Consider the following 27,701-nt stretch of genomic DNA (forward strand, 5'->3'; position numbering starts at 1 on the left):
ATAATTACATTAAATTTTTACCTTTTATTTTATATTAGTATTTAAAAAAAAGACAAAATAAAAAGAAGAAGAGAGATAGTACGTACATATTGGTTATGGGTGACAGTAAATTATTTGATAACAAAATTATAATATATTTATTTAAGGAATAAAATTAGCTGAAGAATAAAAATTATTTTATTGTTTTTAGTTTTTATTTTTGGATTTGGATCTTTTAAAGTTTAAATTTCATTTTAGAGTAAAATGTGATTTCTCACCATTTATTTCATAGATGGGATTAAGAATAAATATAAAAGAAAAACTAATCAATAGTAGAAAATCACATTTTATTCTCTAAAGTAAAATTCAAATTTTAGAGAATCTAAATCTTTTATTTTTTATTATAAAAATAAAAAGAATCCTGCTAGAGAGCCAATAGAATATTTTTACAATGTGTATAATAGACAAAATAAACATAAAACTACTCATTCAAAAAACTTAAATTGATTTTGTAGTTCACCAAGGATCGATGGAAAAAGATAATACTAATAGTTATATCTCTAATACTTTATAAATTTCTATTATATAAATTATACAAATATTTCATTGACTCCTTATACTTATTCAAATAGAAAATTATTGAAAGATTTTAATCATGGAATCATTTTATACAACATGAATGGGTGGTATGGTATCGCAGAATTAGTATCACTTTGGAGGAGAATCAGACATAGGATTCCTCATCCTTTTCGCTAGTTCCAAGTGGTTTTGAACCGTTGCGTAATTCCACATTTTATAAATAGAAGTAAAATGAATAAATTTACCATTCAAAGATGAGAGAGAAAGAGAGGTGCCTCGGACCGTACAGATGAATGATTCGGTGACTGTGAGTCTGTGAGGGTCACGAGCGTGCCTCTGATCCCTGACCCTGAGGCCTCTCACTGTACACGTGTAGGGCCATGATGTGCTACCCAAGTAACCGTAACTGTAACTAATTTATGTAACCAGCATGACGTTAACCTCTCTTCTCTTTCTCTCTCGTGACTTTCCTATTTGTACATGAGATTTAGCTAAGAAGAGAAGTTTATTACACATATAAGCCAAACAAGAATTTGATGCAAGAATCAGCTAAAGTATATTTTAATGTAATTCGAAATAACTTTATTCGAATTACATTCCTTAATAATTCGAATCAATACAGCTCGAATTATTCCCAACCATTGTGTACAAGTAATTCGAATCAACTTGGAACGAATTATAAAAGCATAATTCGAATTGTATCAATTCGAATTAGTAGGAACACGTGAGTAGGAGGAAGTTCGAATCAAATTGATTCGAATTACTCACATTTCGAATCAAATGGTAATTCGAATTACACATTGTACAATAAGATACTAGAAAAAATACTATATAATATAAAAAAATATACTAAAAGAAGTATAAAACAAAATTATAGTAAATTAATTTTAGTATAAAATTATTAAATATAAATTAATTTTAACTCCTATTAGTACATTGAATTAAAAATAACATATAAAAATGTATTTGTATTTATTAAATTTTAATAACATATAAAAATTAATGACTTTTTAAATATTTTTTTATAATAAGAATACATTTTTATATACTTTAAATACTTTGTATAAAAATGTACTTATATTTATCATACAAAAATAAAGTGTTGTGCCAATATAATAACATTATAACATTTTAAATCAATTTTTTTCTAGGATTTTAGATTAAAAGCAGCACATGAAAAAGTATTATTGGTATTTTAAAGCTAACTTAATTAAAAAAAATAGAACTGTATTTTTTAGGAATTTTTTTATGTTACACTATGTTATTTGGTTTCAGGTAAGTTTTACTCTACTATATTTTTTTTTTACTTTTTGAAAGACACAAATCTAAAAAATTTTATAAATTAATTTAAAAAAAATATCATTGACGTTTTATAAAATTTTGTAGATTTGTGTCTTTTGAATTATAAAATTTTATAAAATTTTATAAAACGTCAATGATATTTTCTTTTAAATTAATTTATAAAATTTTTTAGATTTGTGTCTTTCGAAAAATAAAAAAAAATATAGTAGAGTAAAACTTACCTGAAACCAAATAACATAGTGTAACACACATCTTTGATCAATATTAAAAAAAATTAGCCTAATTATGTACATAAAATTCTAAAAAATACAGTTCTATCTTTTTTAATTAAGTTAGCTTTAAAATACCAATAATGCTTTTTCATGTGCTGCTTTTAATCTAAAATCCTAGAAAAAAAATGATTTAAAATGTTATAATATTATTATATTGGCACACCACTTTATTTTTGTATGATAAATATAAGTACATTTTTATACAAAGTATTTAAAGTATATAAAAATGTATTCTTATTATAAAAAAATATTTAAAAAGTCATTAATTTTTATATGTTATTAAAATTTAATAAATACAAATACATTTTTATGTGTTATTTTTAATTCAATGTACTAATAGGAGTTAAAATTAATTTATATTTAATAATTTTATACTAAAATTAATTTACTATAATTTTGTTTTATACTTCTTTTAGTATATTTTTTTATATTGTATAGTATTTTTTCTAATATCTTATTGTACAATGTGTAATTCGAATTACCATTTGATTCGAAATGTGAGTAATTCGAATCAATTTGATTCGAACTTCCTCCTACTCACGTGTTCCTACTAATTCGAATTGATACAATTCGAATTATGCTTTTATAATTCGTTCCAAGTTGATTCGAATTACTTGTACACAATGGTTGGGAATAATTCGAGCTGTATTGATTCGAATTATTAAGGAATGTAATTCGAATAAAGTTATTTCGAATTACATTAAAATATACTTTAGCTGATTCTTGCATCAAATTCTTGTTTGGCTTATATGTGTAATAAACTTCTCTTCTTAGCTAAATCTCATGTACAAATAGGAAAGTCACGAGAGAGAAAGAGAAGAGAGGTTAACGTCATGCTGGTTACATAAATTAGTTACAGTTACGGTTACTTGGGTAGCACATCATGGCCCTACACGTGTACAGTGAGAGGCCTCAGGGTTATATAAGACCGGATCAACCGGTTCAACCAATGATCTACCGATTAAACTAATAATTTAGTGATTCAATAATTTAACCGGTTCGATCACCGGTTTGATTCTAACAACTATGGTTGAAGAGGTGAAAAAGACGTTATAAGTTGTTTGAACGTTTTAATTTTTTATTAGAAAACAAAGATTATAGTTTTTGCTTTCACTAAACATTAAACCATTAACTTTAAATTTTTAATTCTTTTTTTTTACCAATATTACTTTTTATACATGTTATTATTTTATTTATGAAATATTTATTATTTATCTTTATATGAGTTCTTTTTTTATTATTTATTATTTATTATTTTTGTTAATTTTTGTTTAGTTTGAAAAATTATAGTGTACTAAAAAAAAGTACCAAAAGTATTAGAAAAAAGTATTATATAAAAACATATTAAAAAGAATATGGTCAAAAAGTAATATGTTCTTTTTAATAATTATGTATCTAAAAGTGATTTCAAATAATATTATTCAAATAATATTTATTTTATCAAAATCAATTTTAGTATAGAATTACCAATAAATTATGTTGATACAAACTTACTTCTACCCAAAATCAATTCTATAAAATCTAAGATTATGAAAATTGGACCGAATCGACTAATTCAACCGGATTAATCGAGAACCGATCACGTGGTCGGTCCAATTAACCCTTAGAACCGTCCTAAAAAATCGGTTGAATTGGTGGTTAACCGGTGAATCGGACAAACCGACCGGATTTTTAATGGCACCGATTTTTTATTGTTGGTCTGAAACGGCGTCGTTTTGACGCGCAGAAAAAAAAGAAAAATGAAAACTCATAAATGAATGTCTGAACCATAGTTCTGAAAATCGAATTAGATCGGCCAGTTCAACCGAGTTAATCGAAAACCGGTCACCAAACTAGTCCAATTGATCTTCTAAATTGCTTGACAAAAAATAATAAAAAAACTGGACGAACCGATAAATCATTAAAACCGACCGGTTTTTTTAGAAGGTTTTTGGTTCGGTATTTCTCTTTAAAACGGCGCCGTTTTACATTTTAGGGTAAAGTATATTTTTTGTCCCTAAAGTTTGGCAAAAGTTTCAAAAATAATCCTAAGTTTTATTTTGTTTCAATTTTGTCTCAAAAGTTATCGATTTGCATCAAATATACCCTGGACGGCTAAATTTTCAAAAGATTTAAGACCAATCTAACAATAATGCATGAAAATTATGCTTGATTTGCTTGTGTTGAGGGTTATTCTTATGAAATTGTTGTTGAATTGGTCTTAATTTTTTTGAAAAAATCAGCCGTCAGGAGTATATTTGATGCAAATCGAAAACTTTTGGGACAAAATTGAAACAAAATAAAACTTAAGGGTATTTTTAAAACTTTTGTCAAACTTTAAGGATAAAAAGTATACTTTATCCTATATTTTATTACAAAAAAAAACCCTAAATCTACCCATGACCCCAGTCCCCAACGCAGCCCGGTCACACTCCCAACCATCTCTCTGAAATTTTGAAATTGAAAGAACAAACTTAAAACTACTCTGTTAGGCACACAAGTGGACGCAACTATCAACAAAACCCACACATACGCAAAAATAAAGAATCCTAGCCACCCAGTCCCACCGCCCGCAGCCACCGCAGCCCCGTAGCCACCTCAGCCACCGCACCCCCCACACCCCCGCACCCCCGTTGCGTGTATAGGCATCGCGTGTGGAAGCTCCGTCGCGGTCGCAGGAGCTGTATCGCTGTTGTTGGAAGCTCCGTCGCCGTCCTAGGAAGCTGTGTCGTCGTTGTAGGAAGCTCCCTCGCCGTCGTGCGGAAGCTGTGGCCATCGCCATCTCCTCTGTTCGAGGCTCTCTCTGTGTTCGCCGGTGCCGCCGTCTCCTCTGTCGTCGCCGTCACTCCCCTTCATCCTTGCTGCCGGTAAGCAGTAAGCACAGGGACTTGGAATCATTTTTGCTGGTTTTAGTGTTTTGCTGTTGTTTGAAACTGAGTTGCTGAGTAGCTGGATTTTGATTAGCGAGTTAATTTTGTTAGCTGATTAGCAGGATTTTGTTTGGTGAGTTGATTTTGTTCATGATTTTTGTTAGCTGTATTTTGTTTGCTTGAGTTAATTTTGTTCATGATTCTCTATGCTGCTTTTACTCTCATTGTTTTCAAGCTATTTCATATGTGCACATTGTTGTTTAGAAGTGGACATTGTTCATATAATCCGTTGTTCTTTTTTACTTATTTTTTTTGTTGGGAAGGAAATGTTGTTCAAAATTTGGAGCAAACAATAAAGTGTGTATTCTTTTAAAATTTACATGAGATTTGGTAGCTCATGAGAATCTAGATAAATGTGAAAATTACTTTGACTCATGGTTTTCATCTTTCTTCACTGCATTTTCAGGTATTTAGTGATGTTTCCTCTGTGTGTGTTTTTTCTTCCATATGCTTACTAATAAAATTGATCTCTTATATGTTTCGGATTTATTAATTTGCTTAATATCTTAACATGGTTACCAATAATTTTCAGTGAGGATAGACGACTAAGATGGCTTCTCAGCAATTATTGAGGAGGAAACTCCAATCTCACTTTCATGTAAGCATTATGCCTGCCTTTCTGGTTTTTTGTATTACGAGGAGTATTTACTTTTTGATGTGTGTTGCGTGTGACTTCAAATGAAGACCCTTTGGTGAAAGATGCACTTGAGAATGGAAAAATGGTTTTATCTCTTACCTCAGAGTTTAGAATTAATAGCAGTATCTTTTTGTTTCCTCAAATTCTTTCACTACTTGTTGGAAATGTATCACTTTGCGTTAATCCTATTTGATTGAAACCCTTAGATTCTGAATCTTATTTCTGTAAAACAAATTTACAATATATTCAAATAGGACTGTCTCATTTGTGAAAAGCAACTGCACTTGGGCTTTCATATCTTAATAGTTAATAGTGCGTGAAATAACAAAATTTGTTTCATTCAATAATAGTTATTATGTGAAATTATAAAATTTTAAATTTTAATAGGATAAAAATTATTAAATTTAAATATTTGAAATTATATATAGAATTTTTAATAATTTTATTTAATATTTAATTAAATCGGTTGAATTTCAGTTGAACTCCGGTTGAATCATTGAACCAGTGAACCAGTAGTCTTATTGGTTCATTAACCGGTCCGGTTCTCGCAACCTTGGTCTGAACCCACATAGCCCCAGCCCCTTTTGTTCAGTCCGTCACCTCACCACACCTCAATCCTAATTTCCTCTTCCAATCTTCCTCCAACTCCAACCAAGAGCAGCCGCCACCCAGCCAGCCACCATCACCGCTATCCACTCCTCACCGTGGGTCGTCGGTGCTTCTCCTCTCCTCGCTCTGCTCCTCATCATTTCTGGCTGTCACCTCTTCTCTGCTTCCCGTCAGTCTTCCTACTTAATTGCTGGCACCAGAATTGAGAAAATCACAAGTTGTATGATCTTCTGCCTTCATATGTTAGTATGTTATGATTTCGTTCAGATGAATTTTTTAGAGGAATAATTCTCCCTATTGATTTTTAATATTGCTACGATGGAATAGCCTTGCATCCTACCTTTTCACCGAACACTTATCTTTTGATTTTTTCTATTTCTTTGAACTCAAGATTATGTAACATGGAACTACCTTCTATGGACCTAAGTTTTTTAATTAATTTTTACATTTTGTAGTTGCAGTTTGTATTAAGCTGTCTAAATATTTGTTTCACAAAGGCTTATATCGAGAAAGGTCTTCGGCAAAAAGTTGAAACAAAACCAAGAGGAGCGCATGCAACCGAAAATGGACATAGACTATCAGGTTCCATCTGAATACTACACTCGTTTTTTTTTTCTGAAAGTTACTTTTGTATAAAATAAATAGAAAATTAAGCTATGAAAATTTAGTACTAATATGCTACATTAGCAAAGACACCTTTATGAGAGGCGTTTTCAGTATTAGAGAGTTAATTAGCATATCCGGATAGTGCCTTCTACATGGAAAGTACGATCTCATTTAGCGTCTTTAGCAGTAAAGGCGCCACCCGATTCAGTGCATCCTAGTCAACAATGCCAAAAAAAGGGATACGATTGCCACCATGGCAATAGTAGCTGAGCAGTGTATTTCAAAAGGATGACAATTTGATAAATAATTTGCAAAACTTAAAAATATTATAGTTGATGACAAATATGAAAAATGTTTTAATTGACAAATTTTTGTTTAGGTATCATAAAGGGGCCTAACCCAAGAAAAGGAAACGAAAACAATCACAAACTAGTTCATTGTCACTGTAGGAGGAAGTGAAATATAAAACTCCCTAGGTAACTCCAAGCTTCGATTCCCTCCAAGTATGTACAAACTTATCTCTCGTATTTGATCTAATCCCTTGATCTATCCCTCTGAGAATAGGGTTTTGATTCAATTTGCACCCCAGATGGGAGTTCAACAAAACCATACAATCAATACATAGCATTCACAATACTTCCTTTGGCAATGCTGCCCATCCGTATCAATAGAAAAAGAACTAACATTTGGATTGAATCTCTGGTTTAAAAAACAACATACAAAGTTAGCTCTATAATACACATAAGCACTTTTAATGAGATTCTTATGCTAAGTTCCAATGATCAAGCCATGAGTCAATATCTTGTTTTAAAATAATTAGTATTTTATGCAAAAAATAACTGTATTTTGTAATTTTCATGCAGATCACAAAATCAGAAAGAATTCACAATTACTCATAATGAATTCAATAAATTACCCAACGATCATATTCATGTTTCCCATCCAAGAATCTGTCCCACGGTCCACTTCCACCCCATGGGGAGTCATAATCTTGGAAATCCACCTAAGAACGAAAAAGAAGTCTTGGTCGGGTGGATATATAATGTATTCTTTTCAATTAACTTTGAAACAAATCATCGTACCTTGTTACTAAGAAGACCTTCACCCTGAATTTCACGGAGACGCTTCAATGCTTCTTCATTCATATTTCTATGAAAAAGAGCCATAATTATTGGATTATAATTGTCAAAATTTAGAAGTATTGTCTTTTATCTTAGAAACTAAGGCCATTACTTGATCAATAAACCCCTCTTTGGTAAGTTCACATATCTTAATATTATAGATATCAATATTACAGCAATTTTTAGCCAAAAGACCCTACAAAAAACTCTCTTGCATCCCTTCCTCTTCTACACACCATTCAAAAGAGTACTGCACATGGGCGGATATGGAGTAATCTCTTTTACACACCATTCAGTCACTTTCTTAATTAAAAAGTAGCCTTCAATTAATACACTATAAATCACAACATTAGGTATATAGTCTTGTTTCAACATCATATTAAGTACTTTTTGAGCTTTTTCAACTCTTTCTCTAAAGCATGATTAATATACTTAATGTATATTCATTTGGCTTGATGCTGTTTTTTATCATTTTTCTCGACAATTTAACAGCTGCTTTTAATTGATTAACACCACAGTATCCGTAAATGAAGGAGGAATAAATAAACAAATTGGGAGAAATTTTCATTCTTGAAATAAAATCTTCGGCCTTCTCTACAAGTCCAATTTTGCATAATGCATTGTTGTAGATTATTAAGTTGGGCTTAGTTGGTTTCTGCTCTAGTATTTGCAGCACCTCAATGGCTTCTTCTATTTAGTAGTAGTTGGCTTCTTATATCCGATCTTCCTCACAAATCCCCTTGATTAAGCTGAAATCCCATTGCATCTACCTTAACATGAAGGTCCAATGCTTCCATAAGCTGAAATCCCGTTAATGTATATTCATTGGACCTTCATGTTAAGGTAGATGCCATGAGATTTCAGCTTAACGAAGTCACTTATGGGGTGTTAATCAAGGGGATTTGTGAAGAAGATCCGATAGAAGAAGTCATTGAAATGCTGCAAATACTAGAGCAGAAACTAACTAAGCCCAACTTAATAATCTACAACACCGTTGTTGATGAATTATGCAAAATTGGACTCGTAGAATGCCGAAGATTTGATTTCAAGAATAACTTTCTCCCAATGTATTCATTTGTTCCTCCTTGATTTACTGATACTGTTAATCAATTAGAAGCAGCCGTTAAATTGTTGAGAATGAAATGCAACATCAAGCCAAATGAATATACATTAAGTATATTAATAGATGCTTTGCGTAGAAGGGGAATGGATGCAAGAGAGCTTTTGGAGGGTCGTTTGACCAAAAATTGTTGTAATATTGATATCTATAATATTATGATATGTGGGCTTACCAATGAGGGGTTTATTGATGAAGCAATGACATTAATTTCTAAGATGGAAAGGCAATGGTTGCCTTCCAAATTTTGACCGTTATAATCCAATAATTGTCTCTTTTCATAGACATATGAATGAAAAAGCATGAAAGTCTTCTTAGCAATAAGGTGAGATTATTTGTTTTAAAGTTAATTGAAAAGATTACATTGTACCAAAACTTTTTTGTTCTCGTTCTTGTTTAGGATTCCAAGGTTATGACTCCCTATGTGGTGGTGTGGGACAGAAACCTGAATATGATTGTTTGGTAATTTATTGAATTATTTCTAAGTAATTCTGAATTCTTTCTGATTTTGTGATCATTTATTGGATGAAAATTACAACATAAGAGTTATTTTTTGGTGGTGCTTTTACTCACTTTTTTTTACCTTTGATGAGTGAGATCAAGGACTTCTTCACACGCATAAAATACTAATTATTTCAAAACAAGATATTGACTCATGGCTTGATCATATTGGAACTAAACACTGCATAAGAATCTCATTAAAAGTGCTTATGTGTATCATAGAACTAACTTTGTATGTTATTTTTCAAGCCTAAGTTTCAATCCAAATGTTGTTTCTTTTTCTATTGATACTGATGGTCAGCATCGCCAAATGAAGTATTGTGAATGCATGTATTTAGAGTATGGTTTTGTTGAACTTCCATTTGGGGTGCAAATTGAATTAAAACCCTATTCTCGATCAAATGCGAAAGAGACCATGAGAGATCAAGTTTGTACATAGTTAGAGGGAAACGAAGCGTGGAGTTACCTCGGGGATTCCACTTTCTGGATGCTGCTTCTGTAGAGCTCGCCCCTTTCTTGACTGATGATGTTAATGAGTTTTACATTTCACTTCCTCCTATGGTGACAATGAACTAGTTAGTAGCTGAACTTGGTGATTGTTTTTGTTTCCTTTCCTTGAGTTAGGCCCTTTTATGAAAACTAAATAAAAATTTGTCAATCAAAACATTTTTCATGTCTGTCATCAACTATAATATTTTTAAGTTTTATAAATTATTTATCAAATTGTCACCCTTTTGAAATATACTGCTCAGCTGTTATCTTTTTATCCTGGTAGCAACTGTATCATTTTTTTGGCATTGTTGACTAGGATGCACTGAATCGGGTGACGCCTTTATCGCTAAAGACGCTGGACGAGATCGTATTTTCCATGTAGAAGGCACTGGATAGGCGAATTAACTCTCCAATACTGAAAACACCTCTCATAAAGGTGTCTTTGCTAACACAGCATATTAGTACTAAATTTTCATAGCTTAGTTTTCTATTTATTTTATAGAAAAATAACTTTTAGAGAACTGAGTGCCCCGTATTCAGATGGAACCTGATAGTGGTCTATGTCCATTTTCGGTTGCATGCGCTCCCTTTGCTTTTGTTTCATTCGTTTCAACTTTTTGCCGAAGGCCTTTCTCAATATAAGCCTTTGTGAAACAATATTTAGACAGCTTGATACAAACTGCAACTACAAAATATAGAAATTAATTAAAAACACTTTGGTCCATTCATAGAAGATAGTTTCATGTTTGCGTAATCTTGAGTTCAAAGAAATAGAAAAATCAAAAGATAAGTGTTCGGTGAAAAGGTAGGATGCAAGGCTATTCCATCATAGCAATATTAAAAATCAATAGGAAGAATTTTTCCTCCAGAAAATTCACTTGAACGAAGTCATAACATATTAACATATGAAGGCAGAAGATCATACAACCTGTGATTTTCTCAATTCAAGTGCCAGCAATGAAGTCAGGAAGCTGAAAGGGTTGTTTCTCAGTTACCTCTTCTGGTTTTGTAAGTTCCTTTGTCCTGTTAATGTGATATAATGCTTTTTAAATTCATGCTCAGTGTACCAAGGAACCATGTCCAAAAATGTTAATGGGTTTCATCTGCTTCTTCTTCATCTTCCCATATTCTTTAACAGATAGTCGGGTGGGTGAGAGCCCATCTGTTTTTGTAATGAGGAAAATGTTAATGTAATGCAATATGAAGATAATAGATATAGTATGCAACTATGCATCCTGCTCTATTGAGCCTAGGCTTCATGGCAGTGTGCCGCATATATAATTAATACTTTTTATAGCTAATGTTAAAAAATACAAACAAACAAATTAACTAAACAAATATATTCTACCTCTTTTCAACAGAATTATTGATTACATATTCTCTACATAACTATTGATCGATTAGATTTTCTATTAAATCTTTTTAGTGATTTCAAATGGTAAAATCTTCTTGGCAGTTTTCCACCACAGATGGTTAAGCTTCCTGACCTCGGAAACATATGAAATATGTACACCTTAAAATGTTTCATTAGTTATTCTATGCTAAAATATAGTTACTTTAACTTCTTGTCTTAATTTAAATGAAAAAAAATTCTATTGATACTGCTGGGAGATGCCGATGGCTTCATAATTATATTTTTACAACCTTGAGGTCGTTCTGACTAATTGTGAGTGATTTCTGATTTTGTGATCATTTATTGAATGATTACCTTCCATGAGTGAGATCAAGGGCTTCTTCACACGCATAAAATACTAATTAATTTAAAACAGGATTTTGACTCGTGGCTTGATCATTGAAACTAAACACAACATAAGAATCTCATTAAAAGTGCTTATGTAATGATTGTATGGTTTTGTTGAACTCCCACTTGGGGTGCAGATTGAATAAAATTCCTATTCTCATAGGGATAAATCAAATGCAAAAGAGATCATGGGAGATCAAGTTCGGACATATACTTACAGGGAACGAAGCTTGGAGTAACCTCGGATTCCACTTTCTGGATGATGCTCCTGGAGAACTCGCCTTCGCCTCTTTCCTCACTAATGATGTTAATGAATTTCACTTTATACTTTCATTTAAACTCTAGTTTGACAAACCCCAGTCTAAACAGGAGGTTGAAGGGTGAACAATGGAGTCAAAGTCTACAGATTGTAATTGTTTGCGGTTTTCACGAACCTCACTGGTTATTACTAATTAGAACCTCACTGGTTATTACTTATTAGTGTGGCCATCGGTCCAATTGACTAAGAGATTAGTTTCGATTCGTTTACGAGGTCTCTATTTTCCTTTTGAGATTTTTGAGTCACCATATTAGTGTGGTCATCGGTCCAATTGACCAAGATTAAGAGGTCTCTATTTGATGGTCTAAGTTTTGAGATAGGTCAGGTGTTATTGTATAGCTTTAAGAGCTATTTTTGGACTTATTTGTTCTCCATCGTGCTTCCCTTGTCTTTTGGAAACACTATATTCTCAAAAAATCATAAGTTGTCAAATCATATTCACAAAATCTTATTTTATTAATTATATTTGGTACTGCTAATATATAAACTACTTATAGTTAAAGCTACCTTTACAGTAGTTTATACACTGTAAAACGTTAGCAAGTTTCTCTGGGATTTTATAAAATAATAATTGGAGCCCAACTTCCTCTTTTTGCTTAAGAGTAATTTTTCACGTATAAGTGATTTTCAATACAAGTCATACAAGTTATTTATATTCATGTCGTTTTACGGTTTTTTGTCTCTTCTTCTTCCTCCGTGTCTCTTTTTCTTCTTTTTCGTAATTTTTCTCTCTCGTTATCATCGTCATCAACACCACCTCTTCCCCTCTCTTTTTTTATTGAAATTTCTTCTCCTCATTTCGTTTTATCTTTCTTCTTCATCAAAATCACCAGAAAAAACAAAGAAACATGATTCAAGATACTATTTTACTGTTTTTCTAGATTTTTTTCTAGATTGTCATTGTCATGTGCCTCATCCTTAACTAGCAAAACATTAAAAGATTTCAAGAAAAAATATACTGTCTCCCCCTATGTTGGGTGTATTTCTTAAATCCTTTAGTTTATTTCTGTAACTGTTTGGGTGTATTTCTGTAATCCTTTGGATGTATTTCTGTAATCGTTTGGGTATATTTTTATAATCGTTCGGGTGTATTTCTAAAATTCCATCATCTTCAAAACAATTTCAAAGCTTGATTTCAGAAACCATGAAAATCGAAAAAAACAGAAGGAGATCGAAGGCAAAGAGAGAACGCTTTTCTATACAAATACAATTCATTTATATTCACGTTGTTTTCACGTTTTTTTTTTGCCTTTTTTTTTCTTCTTCTTTCTTCGTGCTTCTTCTTCCTCTTCTTCTTCTTCTTCTTTCTCTATGTCTCTTCTTCTTTTTACGCGAAGATGGTTCAATAACGTGCATTTCAGGCCCAACTTGTAAGACTTGTAAACAAAAATGACTTGTATGTATAGCACTCCTTTTTTGCTTAATGATTTCTTCAGATTTTGTATAATTTGAAGGTACTTAATTGCCCACTGCACTTCAATCTTATTCAAGGTTGCGAGAACCGGACCAGTCAAAAAACCGGTGAAGTCACTGGTTCAATGATTTACTGGTTCGACTAAAATTTAACCGGAATTTAACCGGTTTAATTAAATATTAAATAAAATTATTAAAAAACCTAAAAATAATTTTAAATATATAAATTCAATAATTTCTAACTTAATAAAATTTAAAATTTCACATAATAAATTATTCATTACTTAATATTAGAAGTTCACAAACAACTTCAAACATCAGTTTATAACTAAACAAAAAAAAAACGCACATAATGACAAACCCATAATTTTCTACATTCAAAAGAAACAATTACTAGCATGTTTTCAACTAATCAAAGGTGCAACTCATCAAAAATCATAATTATCATTAAGTGTTCCAACTAAGAACACTCACGTTGTTGTTCAACTGAGATTTGATTATATTATCCAAATCAGAAGTACAATGAAGGTGACTCGTTATAATAGATTGTTAATCATGGAACGCATTCAACATTCCACCTCGTCCCTCGTACCACAATTTAGCACAAATAATGAGGTTTTGCAACTAAGCATTAGGTTTAACCATGAATTACATGTGGAAACGTACCAAAGAGTGTTAGAAACATAAACCAACCTAAACGAAAAAAATTTCCAAAACAATGTCATTGCTTTCGGGGCTATGAATGGCTGCTGGTCAAGGATGTTATGCACATAAAAGTTAAATAGGTCCACTGCTTGACCCTGCCACACGCCTAAATGAAGATGTATTCAAAGCTCTAGAAATATTCATATAAATTCTTTGCACTCATGTATTAAACAGTACATTGTCAGTAAATAAAATTATGTCATTAAATTATATGGCATAACATTATTTATGGGAACAGCCTGATCTCCTGCAAGCTGTGTAACCTTTTCTTTTTTTAATGAAAATAATATACTATAAAATTAAAAGATAACTTACCTTCTTTCCAAGCTCCAGCCACGCCATTCAGAAGCATATAATAGATCTGCAAAATTAAACAAATTGCAATATATTTCAAAAACAATATACAGGAAAAATGATGGAAGTAATCGGCAGCTCATTAATGGTGGATTTCTTCAGTCATCAGGAATAGCCACAAAAAAAAAAATTACATATTTCATATAGTGAGTGGAATAAGTAAACACAAAAGTGGGTCAAAAGGCAAAATCCAACACATGTTTTTCAAATCTCAGTTTATGCACGATAAATTGAGAAGTCAATAAATTGAGACAGTGCTGTGGATAAAGAACTATAGCATCCTTTGCAAATTGCAATGACAAAAGCAATGTGATGTGAATAGAGGACTGTAAGGAAAGCCCCTACTTATCTCTTGTAGCTTTTAAGAGGCAAGCTGGGCAACAAGGCCAAATACCAAATGAAGGTAAAGCAAGTTTGAGAACCCAGAAATCTAAAACAAGTGCCATGCATCGAGAGTTGTATACTTGGTTCACAAATCATGAAAACGAATAAGAACAGAGGATTACCGGCGGCGAGTAACGGCAATGAAGGAGGAGGCAAGCTCGGCGACGACGATGGAGGAGGCGAGCTTGGCGACCACCAACGACGAGGGGAGCTAGGCGATGACGAAGAGGGGCTGTGGGACGGCGAAGAGGGGCTGTGGGATGTGGGATGCGGTGGCGATGGTGGTGGCTATGCGACGGCGAAGAGGGGCTGCTCGATCGTGGCCCGTGGGTGCTTTCTCTTCTGCCCGTGGTGGCTATGCTGATTGCTGTGCTTTCTCTTGGAGTCTTGTGAAAGTGTGAGACTGAGATTAGGATTAGGGTTCGCACTTCGTTGCGTTTAGCTTTTTTTTTTTTTTTAACCTTCAAAACGACGCCGTTTAGCACTTTAAGTTTCACTCACCGGTTTTTTGCCAGACGGTTTCTGACCTTACCCGGACCGGTTAGGTGACCGGTTCCCGGTTTTTCCGGTTGAACCGGCCGATCCGATTCGGTTTTCAGAACCATGATCTTATTAGAAACACATACTGTATGTCGTCTTGCTACACTTTCAACTTGTAGCATGATGATGAAGATGCTATTGATCTGGTATTTTTGTTTCCTCTCAAGGTGTTGGTATTGTCCTGTGGTTTTTACTCCTCCTAATCCTATCTGTAGCAATGTTAATTTACACAATTTGGGAAAGATAGAGAAACACGGCAATACTTAAGTAATGGTATTGCAATTATCCAAAGTACTCAGCAACCACTAGTGTCTGCTGCCTAGCTTGGATTGTCTTTTCAACTTCAGCATTCCCTTTCAAATATGAGAATCACAGCGCATACCTCCAAAAATATCTCCCCAGGTCCTTAGCCGGGGTTATGTGATGGCACATTGGCACCCACATCACCACTTCTATTTTGCTATTAGATCCAATAGGACATCCTCCTGAAAGAATCAATATAATGTGTAAAACAAAAATTACAAAGGCTCAAGGAAAGAAGCCAACAACTAAAACGTATCTGAAAATACCACTATTCAAGGTATCGTAAATACACAACAGCAAATTCAAATTAGTAGTAAATACCTACAGTTAAAATAATGTCTTGTAATTCAAAGGATTTAGGTCTTGTGTAACAGGGACAATTCCATTTGAATCTATAATCTTGTAATATAATCAAATAGGCTAAGAGGATGCAAGTTGAGTACGGACCATCTTCAGAGAAGACTTTGCGGATTAACTTAATTCGTGCTCCAGCTGACTTCACATGATGGATGACAACTCTCATTAATCACCTTAAGTTTTTTTCTTCATATTAAGATCTCAATCATTCATATATCATTTATCCTAGGCTTCAATTATAATTGAACACCAAGTTAAACCTTGAACACTTGTATTATGTGTGGTCAAGTTTGTTAGGCTGACCGGGGGTGGAGTGTCGTTGACATGTGGATAGTGCATTCATCAATTCATTATATGAAGCAAGATCAGGTATGAATCCCCTATCCAACATCTCATTCACCACTGACTCTCCCTCCATTTTCCGGCCTTCTCCTGTGTATCCATTAACCAAAATTTTATATGTCATGTCGTCTGGTTCCAAACCCTTGCTCGAAGCAAGCAATCTTAATTTATTTGCTTCCTCTGTTCTTCCCACTTTGCAAATATCCTGAAGCACAAAATTAAAAGTAATAACATCCAGTATCATACCCTCTTTAAGCATCTTTTCCACTAATCTCCAAGCTTCTTTAGTCTTCCTCGATCTTCTCAACCCATCAATCATCACAATGCAAGCAATCAAGCTAGGCACACATCCTTTCTCCCACAACTCATAAATTAGCCTCAATGCTCTATCAACATCTCCATTCCCACACAGAGCATCCACCAAATCAAAATAATCATACCCTTTAGGTAAAACGCCCTTTCTGGAGAAATCAACTAACATCTCACAAGCCTGCAAAACCTTTCCTTTCTCGCAAAGTCCTCGAACCAGAATCTCACAAGTGACATTGGAGAACTCGCACCCCAAATAAATCATCTCATGAGCCATCCCAATCCCTTCCTCAACCTTCCCCTCCCTAAACATCCCCTTAATCAAAGTGTTGAAAGTAACCACATTTGGCTCACACCCCATCTTTCTCATCTCCTTGAACATCTCCAATGCCAACCCAAACTTCAAATTCCTACAATAACCACTGATCAAGATGTTAAAAGTGAACAAATCAGGCCTAATCCTAACCCTAACAATCTCATCATAAAACTCCAGAGCCCTATCAAGCATTCCCCATTTCACAAATCCATGAATTATGATATTACAAACTGCAACATTAGGCCTACCGTCGATCAACCTGCACATGGAACGGAACGAGGAGACAGCTTCGTCCAATTTGCCGGCTTTGCAGTAAGCATGGATGGCGAAGCGGAAGATGGATTCGGTGTGGGGGCAGGAGAAGATGGAGTCGGAGCAGGGACAAGGGTTGGAGGCAATGAAATCAAGGAGGATGCGGAGGTGGTGGAAGCGGTGGGAGAGAGCTAGGGTTTGGGCCATCCAATGGAAAGTGGAGTGAGTGTGGCGGAAAGAGTCGATGAAGGAGGCCCAGGTGAAGACGTGGAAATCGTAGTGGGAAAAGGAAGGGTGGTGGTGGAGCTTGGATTTGAGGAAATGGAGGAGGGATTCTGGGGTGAAAGGTGGGGAAAGATGGGTCTTGAGAAAGTTGAGGAGGCGGTGGTATTGGGAGTTGGGGATTGGGGTCACTGTGAGTGTTGGTGGTGGCGGGGGGAGGGAGGGATCTGGCGGCGGAGATGGGAGAGGAGGGTTTGGAAGAGGAGAGAGTGGGTGCGGCGACGGTAGGTGTAGTGATGTTGCTATTGGTCTGAGCATTTTCTTCAACCCCATTCCTCAACTGTGCATACTACTTCCTCTGGTTCTTCCCTGAGCCTGAAAGCTGCATCCAAAAGGTGGGAAGAAGAATACGTGTTCATATAATATAATAATATAATTGATACATGAATATATTCCAACTCATAGTTATCAAAACCAAACCGGTAATCAATCTGGTTGATCCGGTCACAATTAAATATAAATATAAAATTACAAAAAATAAGCTTAAAATTAAAAAAGCATGTCTTCACAAACACATTAATAACAAACTAAGTATTAATTCTTAAACATAACTAATGATGTAAAAATAGAAAATAAACTAGTTACTAGTACAAAATACTTTCTCAATTTAAATGAAGAGAGCAAAACATAACACAATAACTAAATCAAGTCCAAGGAGTGATCTCAAAATCGGCATCTATATCTTTATCGGACAAATTTGGAGCTTGACCAACATTGCCTTCATTTTGATTTGCATCTATATCTTCCATAGCATTCTTACCAACTAATTAAAAACTAAATTCAACTAATTATACCAAATCAATACTGCCTGTATAAGAATCAACTCAATCAATACTAAAAATCAAATCTATTCTTACAGCTACAAATTCAGCTCATTGATAATTTTCAGCAACAAATTCAATTATGATAATTTTCAGCAACAAAAAGTTTAGCTCCAAAGATTATTTACAGTAGCAAAAAATTTAGCTAAGTGATTATTTCAGCAAGACGGCAACAAATTCAAGGTTCAGTGATAATCAGCAACAAATTCAACTTAGAGATGATTTTCAGCAACCAAAAAATTAGTCCAGTGATATTTTCAGCAACAAATTCAACCTACAATAACAAATTCAGTAACAAATTCAACTTACAACAACAAATTCAACAATTCCTAATTCAGTCATGATTTACAGCAACATTTAGATCAACAAGGCGAATTGATTGATTTTAGCAATTCAGCAACAGCTCAAAATACAGGGAGAAGGAAAATCTGGAAGAGAGAGAACGGGGACTCACCAACGGTCCACGGCGATGACGACGAACAGAAACCAGAAGACGACGACCTCACGGGACACGATGAAGCAAGCCACGACCCCACGAGTTGCCTCTGCCGCCGGCGACGATGAGCCCAGGGACGAGACTCGAGTGAGACGACGAGGAAGGCCGCGAGACGTCGACAAGATGAACAACGAGACGCCGGCGAGTGTGACTGAGACGAGACTCGAGTGAGATTGAGAGAGACTCTAGTGGGCTAGGCAGTGAGAGAGGAGAGAATTTTGAGTCTGAGAACTGAGGGAGACAGAGCCACAGAGGTTCCGAGGGTGTTAGGGTAAGCTCACAATGATTCCAACCCTGTTTAAGCTCACAATTATTTTTGGAATTCTTGGTAATAAGTATAAATGAATTTTTTGTATATATTTTCAACGCATTTTTAACTTTATTATTTAATTTTTATTTTTAATTAATGTTTTTTAAAATTTCATAAAAAAAATTATTATTTTTAATATTTTTTACTTCAAATTTTTTAAAAGCAAAAAATAATAATAAGTTCATAGTTTATTAATGTTCTACATGTTTAATTAATTAATCAACTGTATTAATGTTCAACATGTTTCTATTATTGTGGTTCGACCCGAATTGGGTACACTAATAAGTAAACACCTTTCTTTAGAGGATCTATTGAGAGTTCTAACCTGTGACTTTGGTGAGAAGTGCTGTAATCGCAATTATGGAATCTGCTTTGTGCCTCAACATGCCGATGCAGATACAGATGAGTTTAAAGCCACTCTTCAAACCTCTCAACCGTCAATTCGCCACGTGGACGATTCAATCAGCAGCGAAACAGAAGCCATCACTCGTCTTCCGCTTCAACCACTCGTCTCAGCTGCCTCCTCTACGCTGCGTTTCCAGCTCAGCTGGTGGTGGTGACATTCCCTCCGATGCTATTGTTCTCAACGTTGAGGGTATGATGTGCGACGGCTGCGCCAATAACGTCAGGAAGCTTCTAGAAAGCCGAGTATGCTCTTCCTTTTTCTATTCCATTTTTTTTATCTTTTATATATTAATAATGAAATGAAATGATGAACGGGCAGCCACAAGTGTCATCTGCTACTGTGAATCTAACCGCCGCTAAAGCAGTAGTGTCTGCCGTATCCGAAGAAAAAGGTTCCCCCAACTGGCAGAAGCAATTAGGAGAAGCACTTGCTCAGCATTTAACTAACTGCGGTTTCAATTCTACCTTTCAAGGTATGACTTTGCTAATTATCGTTCTCTTCTAGTTTTTGTCTGAATAAAACTAAGCTTTGGATTACCGTTTAGAAGTTACCAATCAATTGCTTTACTTTTTGCCAATACCGTACTCTTTTAGATAATGAACGCTAGTTACATGTTAGTTACAGCACGCACATGAATTTCGTAGCGTTGATTTGGTTTGGTTTGGTTTGCAATTTTTCATGAACCTTGGTGGATTAATTGGCAGGCGAGTGATGCTATCAAGAATTGTATGGACTCGATTCATGTGAAGTTAGCTGTGTTCATGTATTAGTCTTCTTTAACAGAGCAACCTGAATTGGGATGGCTATTGTTTTTGTGGACGTGGAAAATTAAAAAATTGTGATGTGTTAATTTCTTTTATCCATATGTTCAATGATCAAGCAAAATATATTTTCATGACAGTACAACAAGGTAGGAATTGGACACACCGAATATCAATACACGTTTAGGAACAAAAGCAAGTGAAACAAATAAAGCTTATCAATCTTAATTCTTTCACAGGAAAATAAAGGTTTAAATCCCATCTACTGAATTGAGCAAGTCAAATTGAAATATAGCTATTTGAGATGCAGTAATGTCATGAGATATGGCATTATTTACCGCAAAGTTGACAGAAGAATAAAATGGGCAAAATGCCACTGTACAGTACACGGTGTCCATACTTACATTGGCGTGAAATTTGACCCATTCACGAAGTGCCTATATAATTAACCAAGTACAGTTTTTCTCATTTCTGTTTCTTTATGTTATCAGCCTATTCCAACTACATACATAAATATGCAGATGGCAAAGCTCGCAACAACAAAACTTCCTCTATACGAGAGATGGGAACCGGAAAGATATTTAAACAATTTGGAGATCCAAACTAGAAATGATCAGATCAAGGAAACACTTAAGATTGCATTCGAAGTATGATCTTTCTGATCCTCGCTCTCTGCTATCGAAGTCTAGTTTCTAAGAAAATTGTCATCTGTTTTCTTTCAAACCATGTAAGTCATGCCAACTTGCATCAGATTTGAGTGAGGTACAGTTAAAGTCGTGATACCCCTCCTGCTGTTCCTTCTCAAAAATGCATAGAAGTAGTTTATTACAAGCTTCTTGATAAACCATGAGTCCTTCCTTGCCCTTATATCCCCATGACCAAGAAGATAAACAACTCCAGATTCTTTAGCCTTGTGAATAAAAGATAACTCCCACTCAAGGCTCTGCTCAGCATCAAGTGCCGGGGTTACCTCCTCTGAAGTGCTTGCTTCTAAAGTGAGCTTTTTTGTGTCCTTATGACCAGCCAGAAGAGGAACCCCAAGTGAGTAAACACTCCCATTGGGAGCTACAAGAACCCTGGAATCATAGTGCCCTTCCTCTGAGTCAGAATCTTCATCCCCATCACTCTCCAGTGACCTCTCTTGAGCCTCACGTCGTATAAATTTTTCTAGGCTTTCAATCAGCAGCTGCTCAAAAGTCTGGTGATTTTCTTTACGGACATCCTTATAACCATACCTGTAGAAATTACAGAAGTCTGCATTTGTAAGATAAAAAGACATCTTCATTATGTGGATAGACATAATTTAACGAAGTTATTGATGTTCACTGAAGCTACTGTATGTTTTGTTTGTAAAAGTAACTTTTAAGGTCACATTTTCATCATTCAAACAACTTTCCCAAGGTAAAAGTCAATTAGCTTGGATTTTGAGATTCATATCTAAACTGATCTCATGCCAAAAGAATTCAATTAGACAGATCTAGTTACCTGGCAATACAACGGAATATATGATAGCTTTTTGGGCAGACTCTCCGGAAAAGGAACCTTTCACTTTGAGGCACCACAGAAACAGGAACATACTTAATACTCACAAAAATGATCATGGAGTGTATTGCTGGAAGCGTAGTCAAAAAATGGCCAAAAACTCCTGGGATTCCTTTGACTAACTCATTATAGAGAAGACCAATTCCAGGAGCCCGTATTGTGCCTAGATTGCTACCTAATTCTCGCATCAAATCCATTGACAGCTTTTGTTTGACTTCAGTTTCATACTTGAGCTTGCTTCCATAATTCCAAACATACATGATAAAAAACATTATCACAGCAAGGACCAATATAATCCAACTTCCATCTGCCACACTCCCCAAAACAGATGAGAAGAAAATCAACTCCAATCCCAAGAAGAATACCACAAATGTCAGCACTATGATGATGTGTATTTGCCATATAAGAAGCATAACAAGGGTTACTAAAATAGTGGTCATCATCATCACTCCAAGCTCCGCAATACCTGAAAGAGGACCAAGGATCAACCTGAATACAAATTCATTATAATATTACATATAATTTAGTAGCAGCAAAGGAAGTGCAGTGTGTAAAATACTATGGAAAGCTAAACTATGCAGTCTCCATATCCTTGTACTCTGTTTACCCAGTCAAACTGTTATTGATGTATTCATTATGTGAATTCAGAGGTATGCGACAGACATCCGTTTAAAATAAAATTATAATAACAACTAGCTGATTGACCTGCGTGCGTGTGTGTGCGCAGAAATTGTGTTCCGACCTTATGACCAGTGCAAAGCAAGCACGGTAATAATGGGGTTTAGGGTTTCTTGAAGCAAATGGGTCTTCTTATAGAAGACTTAAGTTGTATTATTATCTCTCCGATGTAGTTGAGAACATGAAAAATGAAATATTGGTAGAAGAGTTCGATAATTTTTAATAGTCCGAGTAAACTAAGTTTCTTATGCAGACTATTATATTACGATGCTTTATTCCACTAAGGGTAAATCAATGTGCTTGATAAATCTAATGAATAAATGTGGTGATTATAAAAATAAACAGAAACACATTACCATAAGCATTGCCAATCTCATCAATGCTGGATATAGTGCAGACCAAAACCAGAGAAACAGCCAAGAGAAACCAGTTTAGGACAGGAATATAGATCTGGCCCATAAATTTCCGGGAGGTATGAACGATCTTAAGACGAGGGAAACAACCAAGTGCTGTTGATTGTTTTATGCATGAAAATGTTGCTGTTGTCATAGTCCGACTTGCAATTAGTGCAGCAACGTTTGCAATGAGGAAGGTTGGCCAGAATGCACCACCTGCACACATGGAATGCGATTGCTTATAGATCCTGTAAATTGCAAAGACAGGCCTATGTAGAGAATGAAATGATAAAAACACTCACTTGGAACAGAAGAGAAAAAGGCTCGACCAGCATCAGCATGGTTTTCCATAAGGTATGCAGCTTGACCCAAATAACCCAATACTAGGCACGGCAAAACAAGAAAGACAAAAGAAAGCTGCCAATTACCACAATTAATTTTTATCAGCACATAGTTGACATGACAAATGAAATAAAAGAAATGATTCAATGAAAGAAGCCTAATGGTCTAACATAGTTTGTTACCTGAACTGATTGTACAGAAAAGTAGCAAAGATCTGCAAACATGGCCTCTGAACCTGCAAAATGGCCCAATAAGTGATGTTAATCAATGGATGAAGAGTTTTGCATATGCAACCACAGCGACATTATACTGTATATTCATCATACTACATATTATAGTGGATGTTTACAGCAATAGATCAAGCTCTGGTTGAATTATTATTATCGATGAACCTTGAAATTTGGACTGTTCCACTCAAATAGTGACAAAGACTAAATGAAAACTTTGACACTGACCATCATACTTGCTACCAATGTATTGCCTTCGGAACAAATATAAAAGACTCACTAGGAGAACCAAATCTACAAATCTACATGACAAGGCAATGTATTTAGTATTATTGCATCCCTGTACCAAGATCCAGGATATATGTATTTACCAGTAGCACAAAGGAGACAACCCCCAAGAGAATACCATGCTTTAGTTGAGTTCCTCTTGAAAAAATAGTAGATGTGAATAGGATTAAATGCCTTCAAGACACCAGTATCATATTTGAGAAGATTGTAGATCCCAATTCCAGCAAGAGAACAAAACCATATGAACAAAGCAGGTCCTACTAAAAGTCCCACTTTACTTGTTCCATACTTCTGTACACTGAACAAAATTAGAAGGGATGCAACTGAAATCATCACCACTTCATCTGCATGGTTGAAAATGAACACAAGATTAATGCAACTATAAAAAATGCCTGCCAAATAAGGATATGAATAAACTCATGAATATGCCAACCTCCCTAATGAACGAGAAAATAAGACTATTGCAACTAAGTATGTCATCTCCATACAGAGAGAGTTAAATTACTATAGCCAAATCACAGCTAGGTAATTATCACCCTCAACAAATAATGCATGGGCAAGCCACTCAAGGGTGCATCTAACCTAACCACGAACATATACTTTGTAGATCAAATGATAACTGGCATAATATCGAATGCATTTTACAAGTACCCAATACACCCTTCTCTCTTTCCCACTAATCACAGCACCAGAATCAACCTTAGATCAAATATCTGTTCACTCCTTACAAGCACTCAATTCTCCCCCCAAAAACAAACAATAGAAAATACAGATAGTAGATTTCATTAGTAGCTTAAGGCAATACCTTGCTCGATTGCATCTACCCCAACTTTTAAACCACCAACAGAGGAAAGTACTGCAGGAAGACATAGATATAAAGTGAGACTAACTATAAAGAACAGAAGATTAGAGCTTGTTAATGAAACAACATCTGGCCAAGAAAACAAGAAAAAATTTAATATTACAAGTAACATGGGAATCATCCCAAACACTAGCACCAAATAGCCTGGAAAAATTGCAAAAATGAATAAAGTAGCAGCAGCAACTAACCTGACATTGCTGGTGTAACAACCCCATTAGCAATCACCATAGAAGTACCAGCAAGCACTAATATTAGTAGAATCTTCTTCAGAGTCAAAGAACTCTCAAGTCTTTCCTTGATTTTTAGGGACCTTTCAAGCTCAGCAGATGGGACCTTTAGTCTAAAGCTTGATATACGGGCATCTGATGGTAATTGATTGGGGAGAAGGCTCACTTTAGCATGACGACATATCAATGAGTACAAGGCAAAAGTACCACCTGTAGTGTTTGACAACGTAAGTGTAAGCAAACTAAGTTCAGAAGACAGAGAAAGACAAAGAACATTGGAGGCTTATTTAGAATATGTAACTTAATATACCTTCACCATCATCATTGGCCCACAGAACGACCAGCACATACTTCAATAAGGGAATCAGGATTAAAGTGTACAACACAAGTGATAATGCTCCAAGAATGTCCTCATCTCCATTGATGGGTGCCTTTCTAAACATGACACTAAAGGTATATAATGGACTTGTTCCCACATCACCAAAGACAACGCCAAGAGTCTGAAAAGCCAGCACGATTTTCTTTCCCATACTGATATCCTGCAAAGGAATATAAAGAAGAAAACAAGCAAAAAACATTGACATAGATTGTTCCAGTAGAGCTATATAATCTTATCATGAGCCATAATAGATTTTTTAGAGAAGAACAGTGACTGTTGGCCACATAGAATTTCAAGTACTCAAGGTAATTACAAACTAAAATTCATGTATTTCAGAAACTCAACAAGAGGATCAACACCAAGTATCTTTCTTTTTTCTACGTTACTCGTGTAGCTACTCTTTATGATCTTGATTGAACATAGTGAAATTTCTCTCTATCTCGCTCATGAATGTATATATGCTGTAGATCACCATGGGACCTCCCATCATAACATTGAAGCTCACAGCTTTCTCATTTCTCAACTCATCCACCCACTTCAACAACTTGTACTCTCTTCTTAGTTTCTATGAGCACACTATTCAAGTATCCCATGCCTTCATAAGAAGGATATCACACCATTCAAATCTTAACTTCCTTTTCATTCTAATAATTACTGCGTACATGCTAATTCTTAACCGAGTAAAGGAACTTGCACATAGATAGAAAATTGAATCAGCTACGACACAATAATTCCATAAAAGAAAAGCAAACCAAAATTTGAGAAGCAGCACCTCATAGTCAGTTCTGTGAGCACCGGGGACATCAAGAGCCTCGACGTCGAAGGAATCAATTCGAGGTCCAGTTCGAATGAGTCTCTGCTCACCAATGTCCTCATCGTCAGAATCAAGCACGGAAGCGTAGCGACGGGTGTGATGGTGTCTCAAATCGGCGTTGAATTCTTCTATGTCGGAGTTATCCTCCTCGTCCCCCTGAAAAACCCACCTGGATTCGGTTGATTCCATGGAGTGTCCGCCATTGATATCACCTCTCTCCGGATCCCCTTCCTCCGTCGCCATGGTCATTGAATATAGTGCTTTCTTCAGAAGCTATGAAAATGAGGACAAAATTTCTGTGAATTTTGAGCTCTGTTTTCTGCAAGTGAAGAAGGTGGTGAAGTGCGAAATTGCGCGCATCACGGCTTAAGGGACAAAAATGGAATTTTCCTAGTGGGGAACTGTGGATCGCTGTGTCTTCGTGTCTAGAGAAGTTCAATAAATAATTAACTGTGATTTTATATTTTTTATATTTTACTTTGGGTTACTAAAATAATTAATAATTATTCTTATCCATTATCAATATCTTATGGGCCTATGGTGTGCCCATGTATATTATGTGAGGTGCCTTTCAACAATTGATCACCTTTCATTGTTTTCGGATGATGGGTTGTTTGTATTGTTTTAGGACAGAATCCGAACAATGTGGTTTTATATTAATGTATGAAAAGTGACACATTCTTTATATATTATTTTCTTATTCATCTTAAAATATAATTTTGTTACTATTTTATTATTTTGTTATTATATAAAGTATTTGTCTATTTGAGTTCATTTTTATATTAATAATTTTACATATTGATTGTAAATTTATTTAAAAATACTGATCAAGATCAAGATTAAAATTAGACATTTAAACATAAATGACTTACATATATCTAGGTGTATTTAAATATATTTAAAACAAATATACGTTGAACATCACATAAATATACTAAATTAATAAATTATTTATAGAATATTCGAATTAAATTTTAAAGTAGTCTCTAAAATTATATTTAATATTTAAAGTGGCTCCTATAATTAATAATTTTTTATTTTTATCTTTAAAGTTGTACTCTAAAACTCATAGTAATCTCTTAAAAATTTTAAGGTCATTATTATTCATCACTGAAAAATTGAAGTGGCTATATTGGCATTGTAACGGCTAACTGATATGACAAAAAAAACTCTTTTTCTATGATCCGATCTTTTTCTCTCTCTTAAAATCCTAACTCCCAACTTTTGTTCATTCTCTACAAAAAATCATTTTTTTTTTTTTAACAACCATTCATATTTTCACAAGACATTCCTACACGCATAAACATATTTTTTTTCGCTAATTCTTGTTATAGTCTCAATAAAGAGTATGTACTACTCTTAATTTAGTTAAAATTAAATAGATGCGAAATCTATAAACTTTTTGATAAGTC

General features: G+C 34.6%; 4 protein-coding genes and 1 long non-coding RNA gene across 7 annotated transcripts; 2 read left to right on the forward strand and 3 right to left on the reverse strand.

The window, feature by feature from the left end:
* Window positions 1-4,546: 4,546 nt before the first annotated feature.
* Window positions 4,547-12,565, forward strand: LOC127743029 (uncharacterized). The gene is made up of 3 exons (XR_008004353.1): window positions 4,547-4,978; window positions 5,574-5,639; window positions 12,003-12,565. It is a non-coding gene; the product is annotated as an uncharacterized LOC127743029 (long non-coding RNA).
* Window positions 12,566-14,022: 1,457 nt separating this feature from the next.
* Window positions 14,023-15,645, reverse strand: LOC107468414 (uncharacterized). Its single transcript, XM_052255525.1, has 4 exons — window positions 15,573-15,645; window positions 15,163-15,524; window positions 14,618-14,663; window positions 14,023-14,455 (listed from the first exon to the last, which is right to left on the reverse strand). Exons 1-4 carry the CDS (start codon window positions 15,643-15,645, stop codon window positions 14,433-14,435), a joined length of 504 nt encoding a protein of 167 aa, XP_052111485.1. The 3' UTR covers window positions 14,023-14,432.
* LOC107468676 (pentatricopeptide repeat-containing protein At2g36240) lies at window positions 15,571-19,352 on the reverse strand. 3 transcript variants are annotated; one of them, XM_052255415.1, is made up of 3 exons: window positions 19,017-19,352; window positions 16,331-18,063; window positions 15,571-16,065 (listed from the first exon to the last, which is right to left on the reverse strand). In XM_052255415.1, exon 2 carries the CDS (start codon window positions 18,012-18,014, stop codon window positions 16,515-16,517), a length of 1,500 nt encoding a protein of 499 aa, XP_052111375.1. In that variant the 5' UTR covers window positions 18,015-18,063; window positions 19,017-19,352; the 3' UTR covers window positions 15,571-16,065; window positions 16,331-16,514. The 3 variants fall into 3 exon arrangements, with proteins under 3 accessions (XP_052111375.1, XP_052111374.1, XP_052111376.1); XM_052255414.1 differs by having other exon boundaries at window positions 16,209-18,063; XM_052255416.1 differs by having other exon boundaries at window positions 16,205-18,063.
* Window positions 19,353-19,589: 237 nt separating this feature from the next.
* LOC107468605 (copper-transporting ATPase PAA1, chloroplastic) lies at window positions 19,590-20,633 on the forward strand. The gene is made up of 3 exons (XM_016087912.3): window positions 19,590-20,016; window positions 20,093-20,246; window positions 20,479-20,633. The coding sequence occupies exons 1-3, from the start codon at window positions 19,729-19,731 to the stop codon at window positions 20,484-20,486; spliced, it is 450 nt and encodes a 149-aa protein (XP_015943398.1). The 5' UTR covers window positions 19,590-19,728; the 3' UTR covers window positions 20,487-20,633.
* A 148-nt stretch (window positions 20,634-20,781) lies between these two features.
* LOC107468604 (potassium transporter 7) lies at window positions 20,782-26,705 on the reverse strand. Its single transcript, XM_016087911.3, has 10 exons — window positions 26,248-26,705; window positions 25,407-25,635; window positions 25,058-25,306; window positions 24,813-24,863; window positions 24,091-24,351; window positions 23,675-23,727; window positions 23,453-23,567; window positions 23,112-23,366; window positions 22,021-22,543; window positions 20,782-21,770 (listed from the first exon to the last, which is right to left on the reverse strand). Exons 1-10 carry the CDS (start codon window positions 26,536-26,538, stop codon window positions 21,254-21,256), a joined length of 2,544 nt encoding a protein of 847 aa, XP_015943397.1. The 5' UTR covers window positions 26,539-26,705; the 3' UTR covers window positions 20,782-21,253.
* Between the last annotated feature and the right edge of the window lie 996 nt (window positions 26,706-27,701).

This window comes from Arachis duranensis, chromosome 10, assembly GCF_000817695.3.
Source record: "Arachis duranensis cultivar V14167 chromosome 10, aradu.V14167.gnm2.J7QH, whole genome shotgun sequence".
In the NCBI taxonomy this organism is placed as follows: Eukaryota; Viridiplantae; Streptophyta; class Magnoliopsida; order Fabales; family Fabaceae; genus Arachis; species Arachis duranensis.